Source organism: Leuciscus leuciscus (genome assembly GCF_965113295.1).
Source record: "Leuciscus leuciscus genome assembly, chromosome: 21".
NCBI classification, from domain to species: domain Eukaryota; kingdom Metazoa; phylum Chordata; class Actinopteri; order Cypriniformes; family Leuciscidae; genus Leuciscus; species Leuciscus leuciscus.
Window position 1 is genome coordinate 35,332,271 of NC_138745.1, and position 19,462 is coordinate 35,351,732.

The 19,462-nt window shown below is 38.5% G+C and overlaps 2 protein-coding genes across 4 annotated transcripts in view; both read right to left on the reverse strand.

The window, feature by feature from the left end:
- Window positions 1-15,705, reverse strand: part of LOC309485166 (uncharacterized protein) — a 198,682-nt gene extending 182,977 nt beyond the window's left edge. Inside the window, exons 1-5 of one of the 2 annotated variants that reach the window (XM_082151832.1) lie at window positions 15,545-15,705; window positions 15,173-15,442; window positions 14,997-15,092; window positions 14,770-14,899; window positions 5,303-5,582 (exon numbers count right to left, since the gene is read on the reverse strand). In XM_082151832.1, the coding sequence (XP_082007958.1) occupies window positions 5,303-5,582; window positions 14,770-14,899; window positions 14,997-15,092; window positions 15,173-15,235 (569 nt within the window). In that variant the 5' untranslated portion in view covers window positions 15,236-15,442; window positions 15,545-15,705. The remainder of the gene's footprint in view (window positions 1-5,302; window positions 5,583-14,769; window positions 14,900-14,996; window positions 15,093-15,172; window positions 15,443-15,544) is intronic. The other variant, XM_082151835.1, reaches the window with a different exon arrangement.
- The window catches only part of LOC309485169 (alpha-tectorin-like), a 163,378-nt gene that overhangs the window by 124,007 nt on the left and 19,909 nt on the right, over window positions 1-19,462 (reverse strand). Inside the window, exons 3-7 of one of the 2 annotated variants that reach the window (XM_082151843.1) lie at window positions 4,068-4,460; window positions 3,900-3,971; window positions 2,670-3,062; window positions 2,142-2,543; window positions 1,960-2,040 (exon numbers count right to left, since the gene is read on the reverse strand). The exons of the other annotated variant lie outside the window; for it this stretch is intronic. Coding sequence (XP_082007969.1) covers window positions 1,960-2,040; window positions 2,142-2,543; window positions 2,670-3,062; window positions 3,900-3,971; window positions 4,068-4,460 — 1,341 coding nt within the window. The remainder of the gene's footprint in view (window positions 1-1,959; window positions 2,041-2,141; window positions 2,544-2,669; window positions 3,063-3,899; window positions 3,972-4,067; window positions 4,461-19,462) is intronic. 2 annotated transcript variants of the gene reach the window in all.

Sequence of the window (19,462 nt, forward strand, 5' to 3'; positions counted from 1 at the left end):
CCCTAATTGATAGCCTATAGTAGTTGATAATAACATAGGCCTACCTAATGTTGCCTACGGACGGTAACAGTACAGTAGTAACCTTTTACAGTCTATGAGTAGAACAGCTTTCTCAAGCAGTTTGTGATGCATTTTGGAAACAGGAGATGAGCCCCTGGTCTAATGCGCCACCTGGCTTGAGAAACCCGTTCTCAAAGACTTACTTTTATAGTCATTATTTGGGTAGCACACATATTCTGAATGCCTTCGGCAGAATTCAAATGAGCCATTTTAATCTAGATTAATCTAGATTAATTTCAAAATTAATCTAGATTAATCTAGATTAAAAAAATTAATCTATGCCCACCTCTAATATATATCTATATATATCTATATATATATATATATATATATTTATAATCTGCAAAAATATCTTGTTCCTAGATCTCTGCTTTTGATTTAATTTCATGGCTTATTACACTTGCATGTAGTATTTGCTAATCAGAGTGTAATTTGATCTAGTATTTTTTTTTTAAATCGATTGACAGCACTTGTAATAATTCCACAGTTAATCTCCAAATTAATGTAGACAACATAAAGACAGTATACTTTAAATACTTGTTTAATGGCATCTTTTTATGAATGAAGGCCAGTATCAATGATACTAATACAGCTACTTATATCTGGATGAAATGATTTTTTACCACAATTCTAAACATTATAGCCATTCAACATTGCAGTGTAATTGAAAGCTACCAATTTTGTTTTACATTTATTAGGCTTAAAAAAATAACAACTTTTAATTTAAGTGAACTTAAAACAATCCTCACATAAACCAATAATAAATGTCTACCTATCTAACAGATAGGAGATTTACAGAAATTGAATAAAGTTATCAAACAGTCTGCGCTGCATAAATAAAAAATTAAATATAGACTAATCCTTATTAAAGCTACAAAAGTTATTTAGTCAAGAGCAGTGGGTAATGATCTTTGTTCTTTGATTAACTTTAAAGGGTTAGTTCACCCAAAAATGAAAATTCTATCAGTAATTACTCACCCTCATGCTGTTCAACTATTCAACTATTCATTTTCTTCTGTGTGTTTCTCTGAGTGAGTTCACGTAGTGTAACAGCGCAGCGCTTCTGGGTTGTACGTCTCAGAACGTAGGCTCACTATTGGCCGACGCTGGTCATGTGTGTGATGCGTGTGATGCTGGCCAATAGTGAGGCTACGTTCTGAGACATACAACCCAGAAGCGCTGCGCTGTTACACTACGTGAACTCACTCAGAGGCTCACACAGAAGAAAATGAAAAGTTGAATAAAGTCGTTATTTTTGGGGGGGTTTGTTTTGCGCACAAAAAGTATTCTCGTTGCTTGATAAACTTAAGGTTGAGCCACTGTAGTCACTTGGACTATTTTAAACATGGTCTTTACTAACTTTCTGGGCCAGCAAGTTTCAATAACAGAGAAGCCTATTGAGGAGTGAGACAGCTCTCAGATTTCATCAAAAATATCTTAATTTGTGTTCCGAAGATGAACGAAAGTCTTACAGGGTTGGAACAATATGAGGGTGAGTAATTACTGACATAATTTTCATTAGTGGGTGAACCATTATTGAAAAGCCATTATTATCTTTAAGCCAGAGAAATTCAAATCTAGTTTTGTGAGATACTGTATATCACTTTGTCTAAAAATGTATTATGTATTATGTTTATATATATATATATATATATATATATATATATATATATATATATATATATATATATATAATTTAAATATATAGAGTTTGCATAATCATTTGTGGGATGTATTGCTTTTTACTAATGTGATTTTTGTAAATATTTTCTGCAGAAATTAATTTAGCTATGAATGTATTTAATGTGATGAACAGGAACATTTCAAGAGATCACGTTTAATAAAAATACAAGTCCAAAAAGATGCTCAAGAGAGTTTATGAAGGAAGCAATACTTTACCAGTGGTTGTGATTGGTGGAGTAATGGATTCTATGGATGGGATTGTTTCTGTTGTTGATGAGATGGACTGGTTTGAGGCTTCTGGTTTTAGGAACATTTTAAATGAACAACAATCATTTCATTTCAATTCAAACAAAATCCAGAAAAGTAAATGGCTGAAAATCATATGAGTAAATGCTCACCAACACAGTAAGCTCCACAAAATATTGGCTTGACAAACTCATAAACATAGTAATTTCCTGGACAGGCTTTGACTCTTATAGGATGGGATGTGTAAGTACAGCAGTCACTCCCTGAGGAGACACAGACCTGACGGGTGACCACTCCATCTTCCAGCTGTGGGTGAGGGCCGCTGAGTGACAGTGGGTTATAAGTGCCACACATGCCTTGATTTACACATGATTCTGGCATCTGAGTATTTTCACCATTGTAGAACATCCTGTACCAGCCATTCCACTCCACATTATAATCACACATACTATAGTAGTTATAGTTACTATTGTAAGGGTTGTCTGTGACTCTCCAAGGCTCATCCAGACTGGTATAGTTGTAGCAGGGATCGACACTTGGGGTGGAGAAAGGCACTATTAAGGAAAAAATCGAAAGAGAGCATTATATATTGCAGATTAAATATATTCAAATTAATAATATGAATATAAATCAATACAATTCATGACAAGCATGTCAGATATAAAGATGAATGAATGTACCTGCACAATATACAGGATCTGGGATTGAAAGAGTTGGTCTGGTAAATTTGTAGACATAATAATTTCCAGGACAAGCTTTGACTTGGATCGGGTCGGATCTGTAGCGACTGCACTGATCAAAGTGAGTACCGTAAACTTCACGAGTAACAACTCCATCTTCTAGCCGAGGATGAGAGTCACCAAGATACAGAGAACTATAACCTCCACATGACATGTAATAAAAACACCACTCAGGCATCTGAGCACTCATGCCATTAATGAAGAGTCGATACCAGCCATCCCATTCTACACGAGTGTCATCATGATCAGATATGTATCCATACATAGACCAGTAATTGAGTGTGCTTCTCCAGTAGTTGTCGAGTATGTTGTAGTTATTACACGGGTCATAATCTGTTAGTGAGAGATGATGAGACCCAAACAAACAAGTTATATTTCAATGAGAAACTTCACAAGTGAAAATCTGAACCAGTCAAACACTGTAATAATCATGAGATTCTTAAATCATGCATACACAATGTCACTGCGTAATAGTGAAAATGTTAAAGGGATAGTTCACTTTGAAATTAATTTTTGGTATGTTTTAGCTTACCTCAAGGGCATCCAAGATGTAGGTGTCTTTTTTTCCGCAGTAGTTTCAATTATGATAATTTTCGGTCAAACCGTTCTTGTCTGTCAGTCATTTAATGCAGGTCTATGGTTACATCTATGTTATATCTATGCACCAGTCTGTGTACACGTCAGATCAGATCACTTGGACATGGCTGTGTATAAGAGGTAAAAACGATATAAATACTGTTCGTTTTCTCACACAAACCGCTCGTTTCGTGTCTTAGGCCATCAATGTGTACTTACGATGGGGAATTGTTTAATTTGGACGATGGGGAATTGTTTTAATTTGGACTCTGTGCATGCTCTTTGAGGTGGTGACCATAGACCTGCATTATATGACTGACAGACAAGAACGGTTTGACCTAAAAATATCAAAATTGAAACTACTGCGGAAAAAAAGACACCTACATCTTGGATGCCCTTGAGGTAAGCTAAAACATACCAAAATTTAATTTCAAAGTGAACTATCCCTTTAATGCATAAACATTTCCATTTAAACTATTATGCAATTATAAAAAATAAAATAAAAAAATAAATAAAAAAAAACGGATATATATAGGCCTATATATATATATATATATATATATATATATATATTTTTTTTTTTTTACAACTTACTCAAGGTGATGCTGGATCCAGTGAATATATCTGGACTTACAGTGGAAATCGCCTGTGAAATAGTGTTGACATCTAAAAAAAAAAAGAAAAGAAAAAAAGGGAAATTAATGTCAAAAATCATTTAAAAAAAGGTTTGAAATACTTAAATAAATGAGAAAAGCACAGTACCTGTACAGTATCCTGAACACCACCAGAATTGTGGATTCACAAGTTCATAGACATAGTAATTGCCTGGACACGCTTTCACTCTGATGGGTTTTGACTTGTATTCACAGCAGTAACCCCAATAACCACCACCACAGACCTCCCTGGTCACCACTCCATCCTCTATCTGAGGGTGAGTATCATTGAGCCACAGATTGATGTCTGTGTTACAGGTGTATGAACTAACACAGGTCTCTGACATCCGGATATCCATTCCATAGTAGTAAAGCCGGTACCAGCCACTCCAGGAGAAACGTTCTTCACAAATGTTATCTCCACTTTCATTGTTGGCTCTCCAGGGACGATCCAGAGACTCATAGTTGTAGCAGGGATCACTGCTGATGTTTTGGAAAGCAACTGTCATGAAGTTTGCAAAACTACTGTTAAAATATATTACATCCTAAAGAGCATAAGAGTTTTATACCATAAGACCAATTATGATGGTTAATTACATGATTTTGAGCAATTATATTCTAACCAGTGGTGTACTGTCAGGCTAAAATGGGGCAAGTCTACGCGACAAAAGCTGTGCAAATAAGTTTTAATCTGAGAAAAAAACTTAACTTCAGATAGGCACAAGAGGACTGTGGAGTAATATCACAATGTTTTCATATACATTTTTAGTTTACATATTAATTATTGAACAAATGGCATAACATGTAATTTGAGGAATTGTGTAACAAAGAGTTCTAGGTGCTATTGATCTGTCAAGTCAAGTCAAGTTTATTTGTATAGCGCTTTTCACAATACAGATTGTATCAAAGCAGCTTCACAGTATTAAATTAAAATAATACAACAAAGTTTGTTTCAAGAGGAATTTATTGATTGATAAAATTAAATTAAATATCCCCAAAATTAAATATCCCCAAAATATCCCCAAAAGGTTATGATCTGTAGCATAACCTACTATACAGAATGGGTAATGAACTGCACACCACTGATTCTAACTAGTTAAAGCATGCTTATTTTCATAAAACAAAAGATGTATGTTCAATTATCTAATAGTTAGAGCATTTACACTTTATACTGACATAAAACAAATTATAAAGATAAGATTTAATATTGTACCTGCACAGTACATCGGCCCTGGAGCTGATATGATGGGTCTGACAATTTCATAGACGTAATAATCTCCTGTACAGGCTTTGACTCGGATGGATGTGGATCTGTAGAAGCCACACTCACGGGAATTCCCCCACCACCACCATGAACTAGTTCCCAGGACTTCACGGGTCACCACTCCATCCTCAAGTGTTGGATGAGAACTGCTGAGATATAGTCCAGTGTCTCCACCACATCTCGCATTATTCACACACCACTCAGACATCTGGGCACTTTCTCCATTCAGATACAGCCGATACCAGCCACTCCATTCAACAAGAGTGTCATCATATCCATAGTCCTGAAATGAGCTTTGCCGTATGTCTCTCCAATATTCATCAAGAGTGTTATAATTATGGCATGGATCAGTTGTAGGTTCTGAGAGAATAAAGAAAAAAGACTCATTCCCTGAGGTGTCAAACACAAGAGTACAGGTAAACATCTAACATCTGTGTCTGTCTGAAAGAGAAGATATTGGGATGATAAAATGAGGATGAATTAAATAAACTGACTAAACCTACAACAAGTGTATCCTTTATACCCTTCTCTCACACATTTAAAAAGAATTGACCCTTGATCTCGACTGAGTGATTTCTAGGAACAGTATTCATATTTGTTTTCAACAATTAGAAATGACAAAGTTATACTTTTATGGAACTTTGATGATAAATGTGAAATTTAGGTAAAAAAAAAAAAAAAATCCCATTGAAACAAAACATATAAAGGAACTACATTCAAGATTATCATCAGATAATTAAAGAGTGTGATGTTTACTGTATGAACAATTTAAAATAAACTTAAAATAAACAAATTCATAAATAACAATACAAATGTAAAGGACAAATAAGGGTTTGTAAAATCATATATTTCATGTTTGTTCCTATCCAGACCACAAACTACTCCATTCAGTGCATTCCCTCAATAAGACCAAATATATATTTTCTTTATTTTAAATATATTTGTAATATATGACATTTCCTACTATCCTATCCTTTTCACGTCTACTATCGTCTCTCTTTCAGTCTCTCTCTCTCTCTCTCTCTCTCTCTCTCTCTCTCTCTGTCACGGTGTGGGTTTTGTGTCTTGTTCTTGTCTGTCATGTGTTCCCCTGTCTCTTCATGTTTAGCTGTCTCCCGTTATGTTGATTAGTCTTCCCAGGTGTCTCTGATTAGCCACGCCCCCTTGTTATCTTGTTTAGCTTGTTTGCCTTTGTATTTAAGCCCTGTGTCTAGTTCAGTCTTTGTGAGTTCCTGGTGTTGTTACGTTGCAGGTGGTCTGTTCTGTCCTGGAGTCTTAGTTCAAGTTTATTCTTAGTCTTTGTCATAATTCAAGTTTATTTAATAAAACACTGCTACATTTGGATCCTGCTTCCTGCTTCCTGCTTCCTGCTTCTCTCTCTCTCTCTCTCTCTCTCTCTCTCTCTCTCTCTCTCTCTCTCTCTCTCTCTCTCTCTCTCTCTCTCTCTCTCTCTCTCTCTCTCTCTCTCTCTCTCTCTCTCTCTCTCTCTCTCTGTCTCTCTCTGTCTCTCTCTGTGTCTGTCTGTTCAAAGAGTATAGAAGCCCAAGAGGCGAAACTCAATAGAACGCTCCATAGCAACAGTTGCCCCCATGACGTGACGGCGCGGCCGCCATTATGGACTGAAAACTGAAGGAAAACGCCGAAAAATAATGGGAGTCAATGGCACTGAACCAACTTAACATAACAAAAACTTAACTACATTTTTTCTGGCCGTCATATCTAAATATGAAAACAATTTAAAATACATTAATGAGGATGACCGACGTTAAATGACAGAAAATGTTACGTTTATGTGTTGGTTATGCATGGCCTAATTACCCTTAGGAAAATAGTATTTTGGGACAAAATATTACTATAGAAGGACTATAAGACTACTTAGAAATACTATAGCGGCTCGTATTCCTATAAGATTACTATAATATTTTGTCCCAAAATACTATAAGATTCCTATAGTACTTTTTCGTAATGGTATGTCCCTCACCGAATCGGCTTCATTAGCCTACCACTTACGGTTTGCAAAGATACAATTATAAAATTACTGCAAACCTTTAATCTATCAATATTTATGTTCTATTATGCATTTTCCTTGTTATATGAATAACAGAAATTCATGAAATAATATAGGCAGACACGTAATAAGATATTTATTCAAATGTTGATTTTGAAATCAGTGAACATCACCATATGATTTGGAAAAATAAATAAATAAATAAAATTATAAATGAACATTTCTAAAGACAGTTAATCTTTTACATAGAATATCACAAAAATATTAACAACTTGTTTTTTCAACATCTTCAGTGAAAGTGCACACAGTGAACGTTTCAATGGCAAGAATAAAAACAATCTGTGAATGTCCTATTACAGGCGGAAAGGTAGGCTACAAAAAAGATGTGCAATCTAGCAAGTGCACACATGAACTATAAACAGTACTAAAATGGAAGTGGTGCCAAGATCTCAGTAATTAATCAGACACCACCATCTATTGTGTGTGCATTTGTGTATGAGACGTTTTTTTGTATTTTTTTCTTTTTGTGAGAGAAGAGGCATTGATTTTGCCATTGACTGGCGCTAACGATTTCAGCAGCTTTCAGTCCATAATGGCGGACGCGCCTCCGCAGCGCCATCTACAGACTGTTACCCATAACACAACAGAGTTTCGCCTCTTGGGCTTCTATACTCTTTGGTCTGGTGTTACTGTTCTGCTGTCAATCATGGATCATCCTGTTCATCATTACCATCTCATTATCTACATCCATATACACCAGCTCTCTTCAGTAATTCTCAGCCATACTACGTCATACTCTGGGTTTCCCTGTGTAACTACAGAACTTTTTTTTGCCTGTGTTAATTTTAGCAGAAGTCTGTTTTTTTATTTTTATATTTCACCCTCATTTCCTTTCATAAATCTATTTTACACTAGGTACACAAAATAGTTACACTTCCTCAAGACCTCAAGCACAGAAGCCAAAATCATGCTGCGTTTCCAATGTCAGGCCAGTGGTTCTTTAGTGCTACCCTAAAACTCGCCCTTAACACATCTTCATAGAATGATGAAGTCACAAAACCTTCATAGTCACAAAACCTCACCATTTCACCAGCTTACTAAAAACTAGCTAGATCACAAAATGTGCATAACAGAAGCTAATGATTGCTCTTTACTTAAAGACTTGATATTCCAGCATCGATATTTGACCAGTGTTTTACAATAAAAAATATTACAGTGACAGTAATTGATTAATTTGTGCACAACAATCATACTGAATTAAACTGATGTTTTATTTACAATTTCACATAAAAAAAGAGAACAAATAGCCTACCTATTCAGTTACAACTGCTTCCATGTATTTGTGATCACAAGAATGCACAAAACAACTCAATTAAGGCTTTTAAGTCCAAAGGCTTACACATTTAGAAAAAAAAAATATTGATAAAATATCATATGTGTACATCATATTTCTTTAGAAAGAAAGTGTGAGCATTTCTATTAATTTTCCACGAAATTATGTGATCTGAGGAGGTTTGAGCGATTTCTCCCATCTCAGTATTGTCACCATTATGTTCTGTTAGTTTCATTATAATGGACTTAGTTTATTTTCATTCTCATCATGTGTTCCATGAGAAAAACATGAGTTCAGTTTTCCCACACATTTGTGTTCTTGGTTTCAGCTGTGTTCTATTAATTATCCCCGTTTGTGTTTGCTATATAAGTTGATCCCTTACATTCATTCTCTGTTTGGTCTACGTTACATTTATACTGGGTACACACCAAAAGATTTTTTATATCTTATAAGATTTTCAAAATGTGATAGACCACAAACATGAGGACAAAAAAATCCTAGATTTAACCGTTTTGCTCCAATAGTGTGTGGTGTGCCATGATGTGACAAAGACAGCACACAAAACACAAACAGATGTTCAACCAGAGTCTCGACTGTGAACACAGGAAATCTCGCAAAATCTCGCGAGACTTCAGAATAAGCATTGTGGACGATATGCAGGAAGAAACTGATAGTGTTTGGAATGATTTTCACAGAACACGTATAAACATTCGTGCTGTTGCCACAAATCAACAAGCTGATCCTCCATCTCTGCTGTCCACATCAATTTCACTTTGTGCTGCGCCATGACTGCGTTTGTTATGCTTCCGTCTTCCATCATCTCGCTTTCTGATTGGATATTGTTTCGTTTCACGTGATAATCTCCAGAGCGTGCGCGTGTTTGTCCTCAGGGTTCCCCCCACACATCAGGATTTCTGATCGTAAATATTAAACATGTTGAACATTTACGATTCGCGATCGGGGCGGCTCCGACGTTCTTCCGAGCAGGTTTGGACACTCTTAACACACCTCACACCAAGGGAAAATCTGATAAAATAATCTGTAGAACCATCAAGATAATCGGGACATTGCTAGGATTGTCGGAAGGGGGGAAATCGGCCCAAAATCAGCCCGATTATCTTTTGGTGTGTACCCAGCATTAGTGTGTTGCCCTGCCTGTCTGAATATTATTTCATTTAACGTGGTATTGGAACTTTATTCTTCATCTTCGTCTGACTTCCTGCAACCACCCGTGACAGAAGACCACACCTCTAAATATGGAAGAATGAGCGCAATTTATGCTTTCACTGCTACGTTTTTTCGTCTTGCCGTATCCAGCGCGCTCGACGACGAGACCCTAAAGACCCTGTTCTGGATCAGGGCGAAACTTCCACTAGCCCAGCAACCTTCCAGACACCACCGGACTGAGATGGAGAGAGTAGGACCCCGATCCAGAACCCAGTCAGACCCAGAGCTGAAGTTACCACCTTCGACCGCGGAGAATGCGTGAGAGCCCCCCGCAGACACTGAGAGACCACCCGCCGCGACGAGTGAGCTAGAGCCAGAGGATAAGAGGACAGCGCTCACAATCCCCCCGGAAGTTGAGCCCTCGAGCGAGTCTAACTTCTAACTAACTTCCTGCAACCACCCGTGACAAGTACTGTTATCTGTTCAGCCAGAGCAACAGAGGGAAATCATAGACAGAAAACAGGAGTTATGAGTTATTTGAGTTAACCCCCTGAGGTCGGCGGTATCGCCGGCGATACCAGCTCGCTTTTTTTTTATCAGTGTAAAAGAAACTCATAAATACTCTGTTGACTTTGATTTTCCATAGGAGTTTCATACATCAATCGATTCTGTTAAATGTGTATTATGTTTGTGTATACTCACAATAAAAACAAAGTGTTGTGCTTTTTGCCAAATAAAGAAAAATAAACACGAAGCGAGTTCTGCCTTCTCTCTGCCAGTGAAGTCCATTCTGAAACGCGTCCGAAAATGAACAATAACTCAGCGAATACTCAGTCAAACAGGCATACAGACACACAGGCATGAAGCTTGAATTCTCTTCTTTTAAATGAAGTAATTTATATAAAAAACAAATATTCTCATCTTGTGAAATCTGTATTAAAAGAGAGCGATTCCAGTCGAGCTCATCTCATCTCATTACGTTATAATCGGCCCCGCCCACGGAGAGCGCGCGCTATTCAAACGCAAATGACTGAGACGATCCCATACAAACTGTGAACGCCCACATATCAGCTCGAGAAAACATTCAGATCAGTGTACTTGTCTACACCGTCTCGCAGCGCTGTGAGGAATAATACTAATGGAAAACGTACCTCAGAAGTGCTGGTATTTCGAGGAGCAACGGATGGAATACTGTAGTAAGTTTTTTTTCATTCTCAAGTAAATCGCGTTTCTGTGTGAATTAATGAACGGCAGAAATGCGCTGTTTACCAAACTATTTTGCTATACTCAGTAAAAATCGACTGAAATATGTTGAAATAAAATGTATTTGTATAAGCAACGTATTAAACTGCAAATTAACATTTATATTCCTTATAATAAAAACGAAAGACCTATGTTACAGACAAATGAAAGACAACATTTCGTTGATTAGTTTTGGATAGATTACACATTTTTACTGTAAAATATCTGCCACCTCAAATAAGCTTTTGTTTGCCAATTTTTGCTAATATGTTAAATATAGTATGTTTTGTCAATGTAGGCTATATTCGAAGTAATGAATCCTTAACTTTGAAATATGTATGATAAAATGTATACTTTAGTTTTTACAAAGAAAGATTACCCTTCAATTGTTGTTGTAATTGTAACCTTTTTAATAAAAAAAATATATTTACAAGGTAGATGTAAACAAATTTTAAAAGGTAAATATAAGCCTTTTCTTTAAATAATTTTTATTGTGTTTTATTATTGACAAATTTGGGGAGAGGATACATATTCCAAAACTGAAAATACAGTATGAGAATTAATTAACTGCACAATTACAAGACATGTTTTCCTTGGATATTATACAATTTGCAAGCACAATTTGTGAAAAAAAAAAGAAAAAAAAATTGACATGCTTCCAACTGTGAACCAATTTGGTAGAATATATATATATATATATATATATATATATATATATATATATATATATATATATATATATATATATATATATATATATATTGCTCTTGCATTCTTTCTTGTGGCTATAGGTGACACACCTGAATGAATGGCTCATTAAGTATGCGGGCCCCATTGTCTCCTCAGGTGTGAACCACTACATATGCATGATGCTGTTGAATGGTTGACGCCCCTTGCGCATATTGTCTTTACAAACAAAAAGTGTTTTACAAGATTTAAATCAATGTATTGTGTTATGTGAATGATAAGGGCAGGATGATTTTCACATCATTTTGAAGAAAAAACTCTAGGCAAAGACATCCATTAGTCAAAAGTCTTATTGTCACATATTTAGTATGTGTTTTGTGGCCTTATTTCAGAAACTTTAGTTTTTAGTTTTTTCAATAACCATGCATAAACATTATTCTCTCAAAAATACAAACATGTACATGCATGTTGCTCACATATTATGGTAGCCCTGTTTGTGCTAAATGGAGTGTAATTACACCTTTGCCATTAATATGTTTATAAGCAACTGAAAAAAGCACAAATGTCAGGGCATGTCAGAACATCTCAAGGACCCCAAAAATACCTCAGACCCCAGAGGGTTAACAATAATGGGTAACACTTTAGATTACTGTTTCTTACTTGGGTCATTCTACAGAAACGACATTCTAAAGATGTCTTAAAATGCATTTCTTTTTCTAACATTTAAACTTAGACCACATTATTAGATTACCCTTTGACTTTATGAATACACATAAATGACAGCTTAATGATTTTCTATATTGTTTGTGCATTTATTTAAAGACCGCATGTGCCTTTTTTTCTTTCTTTTTTTGTCACTGGTGTTACCTTACTTCTTTGGCAATATTAAAGGTTTGTATGGGATATTATTTCTATTTTTTTCTGCACATGTAGTCAGAGTTACAGAACAATAATAATAATGCAACAAATAAGGAGATTATGTTTTATTTATTTTAATCAGGTTTGTTTAATCAGAGCTTGAATGATGTTAGTTCATTTGCCCAACCATGTTTTACTATAACAATACAAATATTTGAAAACTTTATCAAGTTATGATGCAATCCTTTAAATCTTAACTTTTGACTGTAGCATAATTAAATGGATGTAAAATTATTATCATGTGACATTTTATTTTATGTGACAGAAAAAAAAGAAAAAACACAGTAACACCAGTGACAGAATGAATCACCAATAACATACATAAGACCAAAGATACTTATTCTCCAACTATAATTAAGTAGATGAGACTAAATTGTAACATTTGGCATACAATCTAAATGAATAGCTTTGAATAAAGTTGATCTATAAATAGGAGTCACTGGTGTTACTGGTGTTACCCATAAGGAAGGAGACACCAGTGACCGTAACACCAGTGACAATTTTCATGTAAAAAATTTTTTTACAAAATGGCTGCTGCAAGGTATCAAACCACATGTTGTCAATCATGGTATACTAATAAGTATACATGGTATAACTAAATTAAGTATTTTCATCCATTTGTATTCATTTTTTTAGTTTTGGGGTAGTTTTGTTTGTATTTTTGTTTTATTTTACCACTTAATTAAAGGGATACTTCAGGATTTAGCATTAAGCTTTGTATTAGTAGAAAACCTGTAGTATTTTCGAATTACCGTGCTTTCCACCCTCATATCCCCCTGAGAGGAGAGATTTATGTATTTTTTGTCTGAAAAAAAATCCTCCGATGACGCAAAAATCGTCATTTTGCGTCATCGGAGGATTTTCTGGCCAGAGGCTAAAGACTACAGCCAGTAGTAGGAGCTGTTCCGCATGTTTTCAACCCACCCATAGAGGGTGGGATCTCACTCACAGAATGTACACACAGTCAGCCGTCTTTCTTTGGAAGCTAAGCTAACAGGCTCTTGTTCTGTGGAGAAAGCTGAATAGTAGGAGAAAGCTGAGTAGTAGGGGTTACCATCCTCCTTTTCCCGGACTTGTCCGGCGGGCGAGATCATTCAAAATGTCCGGGATTCAGCTTTTGCTTTCTGCAGTCGCCATTCATTGTTTACATGCACACCTCTTGTTTCAATCTAACTGAATTCATTCCGATCGGTGAATCTGAATGTAGTGTTTACATGAACGCTAAACAAGTGATCGGTTGATGTGCGTTTTAACATTGCTAAGAAAATTCCCGCACCTCCGTGAGAGATAGGAGACCGGCGCATCTCAGTAATGACGCCACCGGCCTCGCGCCGTTCTCCCGCGGCCGTCAGCCTCGTCCTGCTCGCCACAGTAAACATAATGAATGGCGACTGTAGAACGCAAAAGCCGAATCCCAGACATTTTGGGCGATCCCGAAATCCCAGGCAGACTCGTCACGGAGACTCACTGGTAGCCTAACCTTGTTGTTTTCAACTGCGCTCTCTTACCGGTAGGCGTGGCCTCCTAGGGCAGCGAAGCAAGTGCATTCTGGGAGTTGTTGTCTTTCATCCAAATAAGCCAAAAATACATTTTCTGGCTTTTCTCAGTCTAGAAAGCTCCAAATTAAAAAAATTCTTCACATTTCTTCTACATAAATGACCTATTTTAAATACACATTCATCTTTCCAGAGGTGAAGTATCCCTTTAAACATCCTTCATTTCCTGCACTTGAATAGTCGCTTCACCTTTATTCCATCGGTGACAGTTAGTCTAAAAGCAATATGTACATTCAAATGTGTTGGAATAGTCAGTTAAGAGCTAATCATTGACCATTGCAACAATCATTGTAATAAACGTTAGTTGCAGCCCTTATTAATAAAGAAATATGTTTTCCTTAAGAAAAACTGACATGTAACTGAAATATTTCCAAATTAATATCAAATCGAACAGAATCGAAATCGAAATCAAATCAAGAACTTGAAAACTGCAATCTAATCATGAAATCTGTGTCAATACTGAGCTGGAATGATTTGCTCCTTGCTATTGCTAGTCAGGAGCAGGTTCTTTTAGAGGGAGGAACACTCTCATTCTAGAGAGCAATGAGGTAACTTTCACCTGACACACGATTAATAAAACGCATCATAATACAAACTGATAATAGTTAAGAGACATGATCTTGAGTAAACTCCTACCGTCATTCACAAGGAAGGCCCATCGACCCTGGACGTTTACGTTGCTTGTGTCTTTGAGGTTTTGGTAGTTGCCATTAATTGAATCAGGAATTACAAAGGAGTCTGTGGAGTTTATTGTGTCATATCCAGCCTATTAAAACCATTGAAAGCAAATGTCATGTATACAGTACATACAGAGCTGTTATAAAGTATAGAATATTAATTCAATCCTGTGATGTTTGTTTTACCTGAACTTGTTCATATAGCACAGCACAGTCGCCATAATTCATCAGGAAGAAAGAATAATCGCCACCAGAAATTAAAACCACTTGAAAATTGATTGCCTGAAAAGAAAAGAGAACAAAACATCATGAATCATTGTCTACACGTTCTAAAAAGTAAATAAACACATAAATAAACTAACTGGGCTTGTGCGATCACCAAATTCCCAAGTGACAACAAAGACTGAAGAAGCAGTGAATCTCATCTGAGGGAAATATTGGTTTATATCCCGAGTGGCGTGAGTGAGGACATTTCCACTTGTGTACTGCTGATATGAGAACCCGCCACTGTAATAGTCATCAACATCACTCCAGAGAGGAGCAATGAAATCTTCAGTTCCTCTGTTGGGATTGTAGTTGGGTCCTGATGCTGGTTCAGGTTGGTTGAATGTAATGAGTCCGTTAAAATGAACCTGGAATATAAGAAATCAGTTCAAATCCACCAGTAAAGTATGAACTGGCTTATCACAACAATTGCATTCATATTTAGACTGGCAATGGAACTGAATTCTCACATATAACTGGTTGTATGTGCGGCCAAAGAATGTGTATGGAGTGGATAGGCCAACAGATACGTAGCTTTCATCACCATAAAGAAAATATTTTGTGTCTCCTGCCGCTGAGCCGAATGGATAGAATATCCCTGGTGTTTCCAAAAGAATGAACACAAAGAACACAAATTAACATGTGAGTAGTTTTTACAAGTCAGAATTCTGTAATTGTGATGAAAAGGGAAGTTGGGGTGAGAGAAATGTAACAAAGTACATTTACTTGAATGTACTTAAGTACTCTTTTTTGAGTATCTGTACTTTACTTGTTTTTTTTTTGTTTTTTTTGTTTTTTTTTGGAAACTTATGACTAACTTCACTACATTTGAAAAATACATTTAGTAATTTTCACTCCACTGAAAATGGCTGGAAAACTTATTCGAAAGTCGTTTCTGTGCAGCAGCTTTGAAAGTGGATGATTTTTTCTTCTATAAAATGTGAATTATTATTTATTTTTTTGCTTACAGTCTATCAATAATCACTCTATTAGGGTCACGTGAAGTTTAAGATTCCCATTCAAACAGTCACGTTGATCATTACATTGTACTGACGTAATGGGGTCTCGCCTGGGAGCCCGATCACCTTCAAGTGGTAAATAAACGAGCCACTGGATATTGGGCAACGAGATTTGCATGCCGAGTCATAAATATGACCGGCATTACTAACTTCATTAATATTTTGCTTCAGAGCAGAGCATTTGAGAACAGCAATCGCTCATTCCAGTCATCTTCAACTGAAATAGATTCCTGTGCAGAAAGACTGATTTTTAATTGCTAAAAACAGTTTCTTTCTCAGGAGATCTCTCATGTCGGTGTGAGGGCACATACAGGGCTGATTCGCTTCCTTAAAGGGCTAGCTATAGCTTGTGGAGATTTGAGATGTTGACAAAGCTAGCTTTCTCTATGCTCAAATCTCGCAATGTGGCCTCTTCGGCGACTCTGTCGAGAACTGGCAGTCCAGGAACCAGACATCTCTGCCCCCGCAGTGGCCGGGGGTTAGTCTGCTCGTTGCCAAACATGTCTGCCTGCGAGAAGCTTTGTACAACGGGCGTCCAGTTTCAGGCTCCTAGACGGGACCTCTCTCTCTCTCTCTCTCTCTCTCTCTCTCTCTCTCTCTCTCTCTCTCTCTCGTTGGTTATTAGGTCCTGCTGTTCCTGCTCTGAGTCTAAGTCTGGTGTTACTGTTCTGCTGTCAATCATGGATCATCCTGTTCATCATTACCCCTCATTATCTACATCCATATACACCTGCTCTCTTCAGTAATTCTCAGTCAGAGGTGTGTTTCCAGAACAAACAACGAAACTTGCTAATAATATCAAAACAGTCTCTAAAGAAAACTTATTTTGTTTTAATTTGTTTTGCTTTATTTCTAGATGTTTGACTCAATTGTGGATTTCCTCTTACGTCATACTCGGGGTTTCCCTGTGTAACTAGGAACTTTTTTTGCCTGTGTAAATTTTAGCAGAAGTGTGTATTATTTTATTTTCATTTTTATATTTCACCCTCATTTCCTTTCATAAATCTATTTTACACTAGGTACACAAAATAGTTACACTTCCTCAAGACCTCAAGCACAGAAGCCAAAATCATGCTGTTTCCAATGTCAGGCCAGTGGTTCTTTAGTGCTACCCTAAAACTCACCCTTAACACATCTTCATAGAATGATGTCACAAAACGTACTCGGTTACTAACGTAACCTCGGTTCTCTCTAGAAGAGGGAACGAGTACTGCGTAAGTGTCTTACGCTAGGGGAAAATCCCTTTTCCGCGAGATATTGAAGCCAAAAAATTATCCTTAATTTTGTATTATTGTAAAACGCGTTGCGGCAGCATACAGACATAGGCAAGATGGCTCGTGTGCCTATTGGCTGTTCTGCGGCAACTGCAGCAGCCTATCGAGCGAGGCCTAGCGTGACGTCAGACCCAATGAGGGTGCTTCGCGCCCACTGCGTCACGTCCCGCCGAAACGGGCGTGGCTTAGGCCTATAAATACAGCTCGCAGGCAGCTGATATCTGGTTTTTCATCGCCGAAGCTAACCAGAGCGTGTGCATGCACGGCAAGATACGCAGTACTCGTTCCCTCTTCTGGAGAGAACCGAGGTTACGTCAGTAACCGAGTACGTTCTCTTACGAGAGGTCTCTCGTACTGCGTAAGTATCTTACGCTAGGGGACCCAATGTAAAACGCCGTGCGTGCTGGGATCCGACACCAAAGAACCAAGGGCGAAAGCCCGGGGTTCATATAGTGCATAATCACCAGGGGAACTCACAGGGCACTGCATACCCTTGGAAGTGTACGCCAGCGCAATGGCGTCAACTATCCATCTGGATAGGCTCTGTTTCGACGCGGCTAGTCCCTTGGAACGTCCGCTGAACGAAACGAAGAGCTGCTCCGTCTGTCTGAAGACAGATGAGCGAGACACATAAGCTCTTAATGCCCTGACTGGACAAAGGAAGCTCGCGTCTCCTTCCTCGTCAGAGACCGGTAGGGCTGACAGGGAAATGACCTGCGCCCTAAACGGTGTGTTGAGGGATTTTGGAACATAACCGTGCTTAGGTTTGAGTATAACTCTTGAGTCATTAGGCCCAAACTCCATGCACGTCACGCTTACTGAGAGCGCGTGTAAGTCCCCTATGCGCTTCACCGAAGCGAGAGCCAGAAGAAACACTGTCTCGAATGGGTCACCTTTCATGGCCTCCAGTACCACAGAAAGGTCCCATACAGGGACTGAGGGAGGTCTGGGAGGATTCAGTCTCTTAGCTCCTCTAAGGAAGCGGATGACTAAATCGTTCCTTCCTATTGACTGACCAAGCGTTGTTTTTGAGAACGCTGCTATGGCCGCCACATAAACTTTGAGCTTGGAAGGGGACCTGCCCTTGTCCAACAGCTCTTGTAGGAAGGAGAGAACCTCCGTCACCCCACAGTCTGGGGGCGACACACCACGAGCTGTGCACCAGCTGGAGAACACTGACCATTTCGAGGAATAGAGACGTCGCGTAGACGGAGCTCTAGCCTGCGTGATCGGGTTTAACACTCCGCTTGGGAGGTCAGCGGGTACTCGTTGATGGCCCAAACATGAAGGGACCACAGCTCTGGGCGCGGATGCCAAATCGAGCCCTTGGCCTGAGAGAGGAGGTCCCTCCTCACTGGCACTGGCCATGGGGCAGTGCTCGCTAGCTGCATCAGAGCTGGGAACCAGGGTTGGTTTTTCCAGAACGGCGCTACGAGTAGCACTGAGCATCCTTCTTCCCTGATCCGCTCTATCATCTGAGGCAGGAGAGAGACATGAGGAAAGGCATAGAGCGGGCGGCGGGGCCATACATGAGCCAGCGCGTCCCTGCTCTTGGAGAAAAATTCCAGACAGTGCGCGTTTTCTTGAGACGCGAACAGGTCTACTTCCGCTCTGCCGAATTTCTTCCACAGCAGCTAGACTGTCTGTGGGTGTAGAGACCACTCGCCTGTCGGAACATTGTTCCTGGACAGTCTGTCCGGTCCTACGTTTAGGAGCCCTGGCACATGCGCTGCTCTCAGCGAGAGCAGGTTGCGCTGAGCCCACACCAGGAGGCGATCTGTCAGCCTGTGCAGGTTTCGGGACCTGAGGCCGCCCTGGCGATTTATGTAGGACACCACTGACATGTTGTCCGAACGGACCAGGACGTGGTGTCCACGTATTTGGGGACAAAAACGCGCCAGCGCGTTGTCTACTGCCAGCATTTCGAGGCAGTTTATATGCAGAAGCTTCTCCCGTTCTGACCATTGGCCAAAGAACGGTCTGCCCTCGAGCAGCGCTCCTCATCCCGAGGTGGATGCGTCCGTAGACACCACCTTCACACTCGAGGAAGTCCCCAGGCTTACACCTGATTGGTACCAGTCCTTTGATTTCCAAG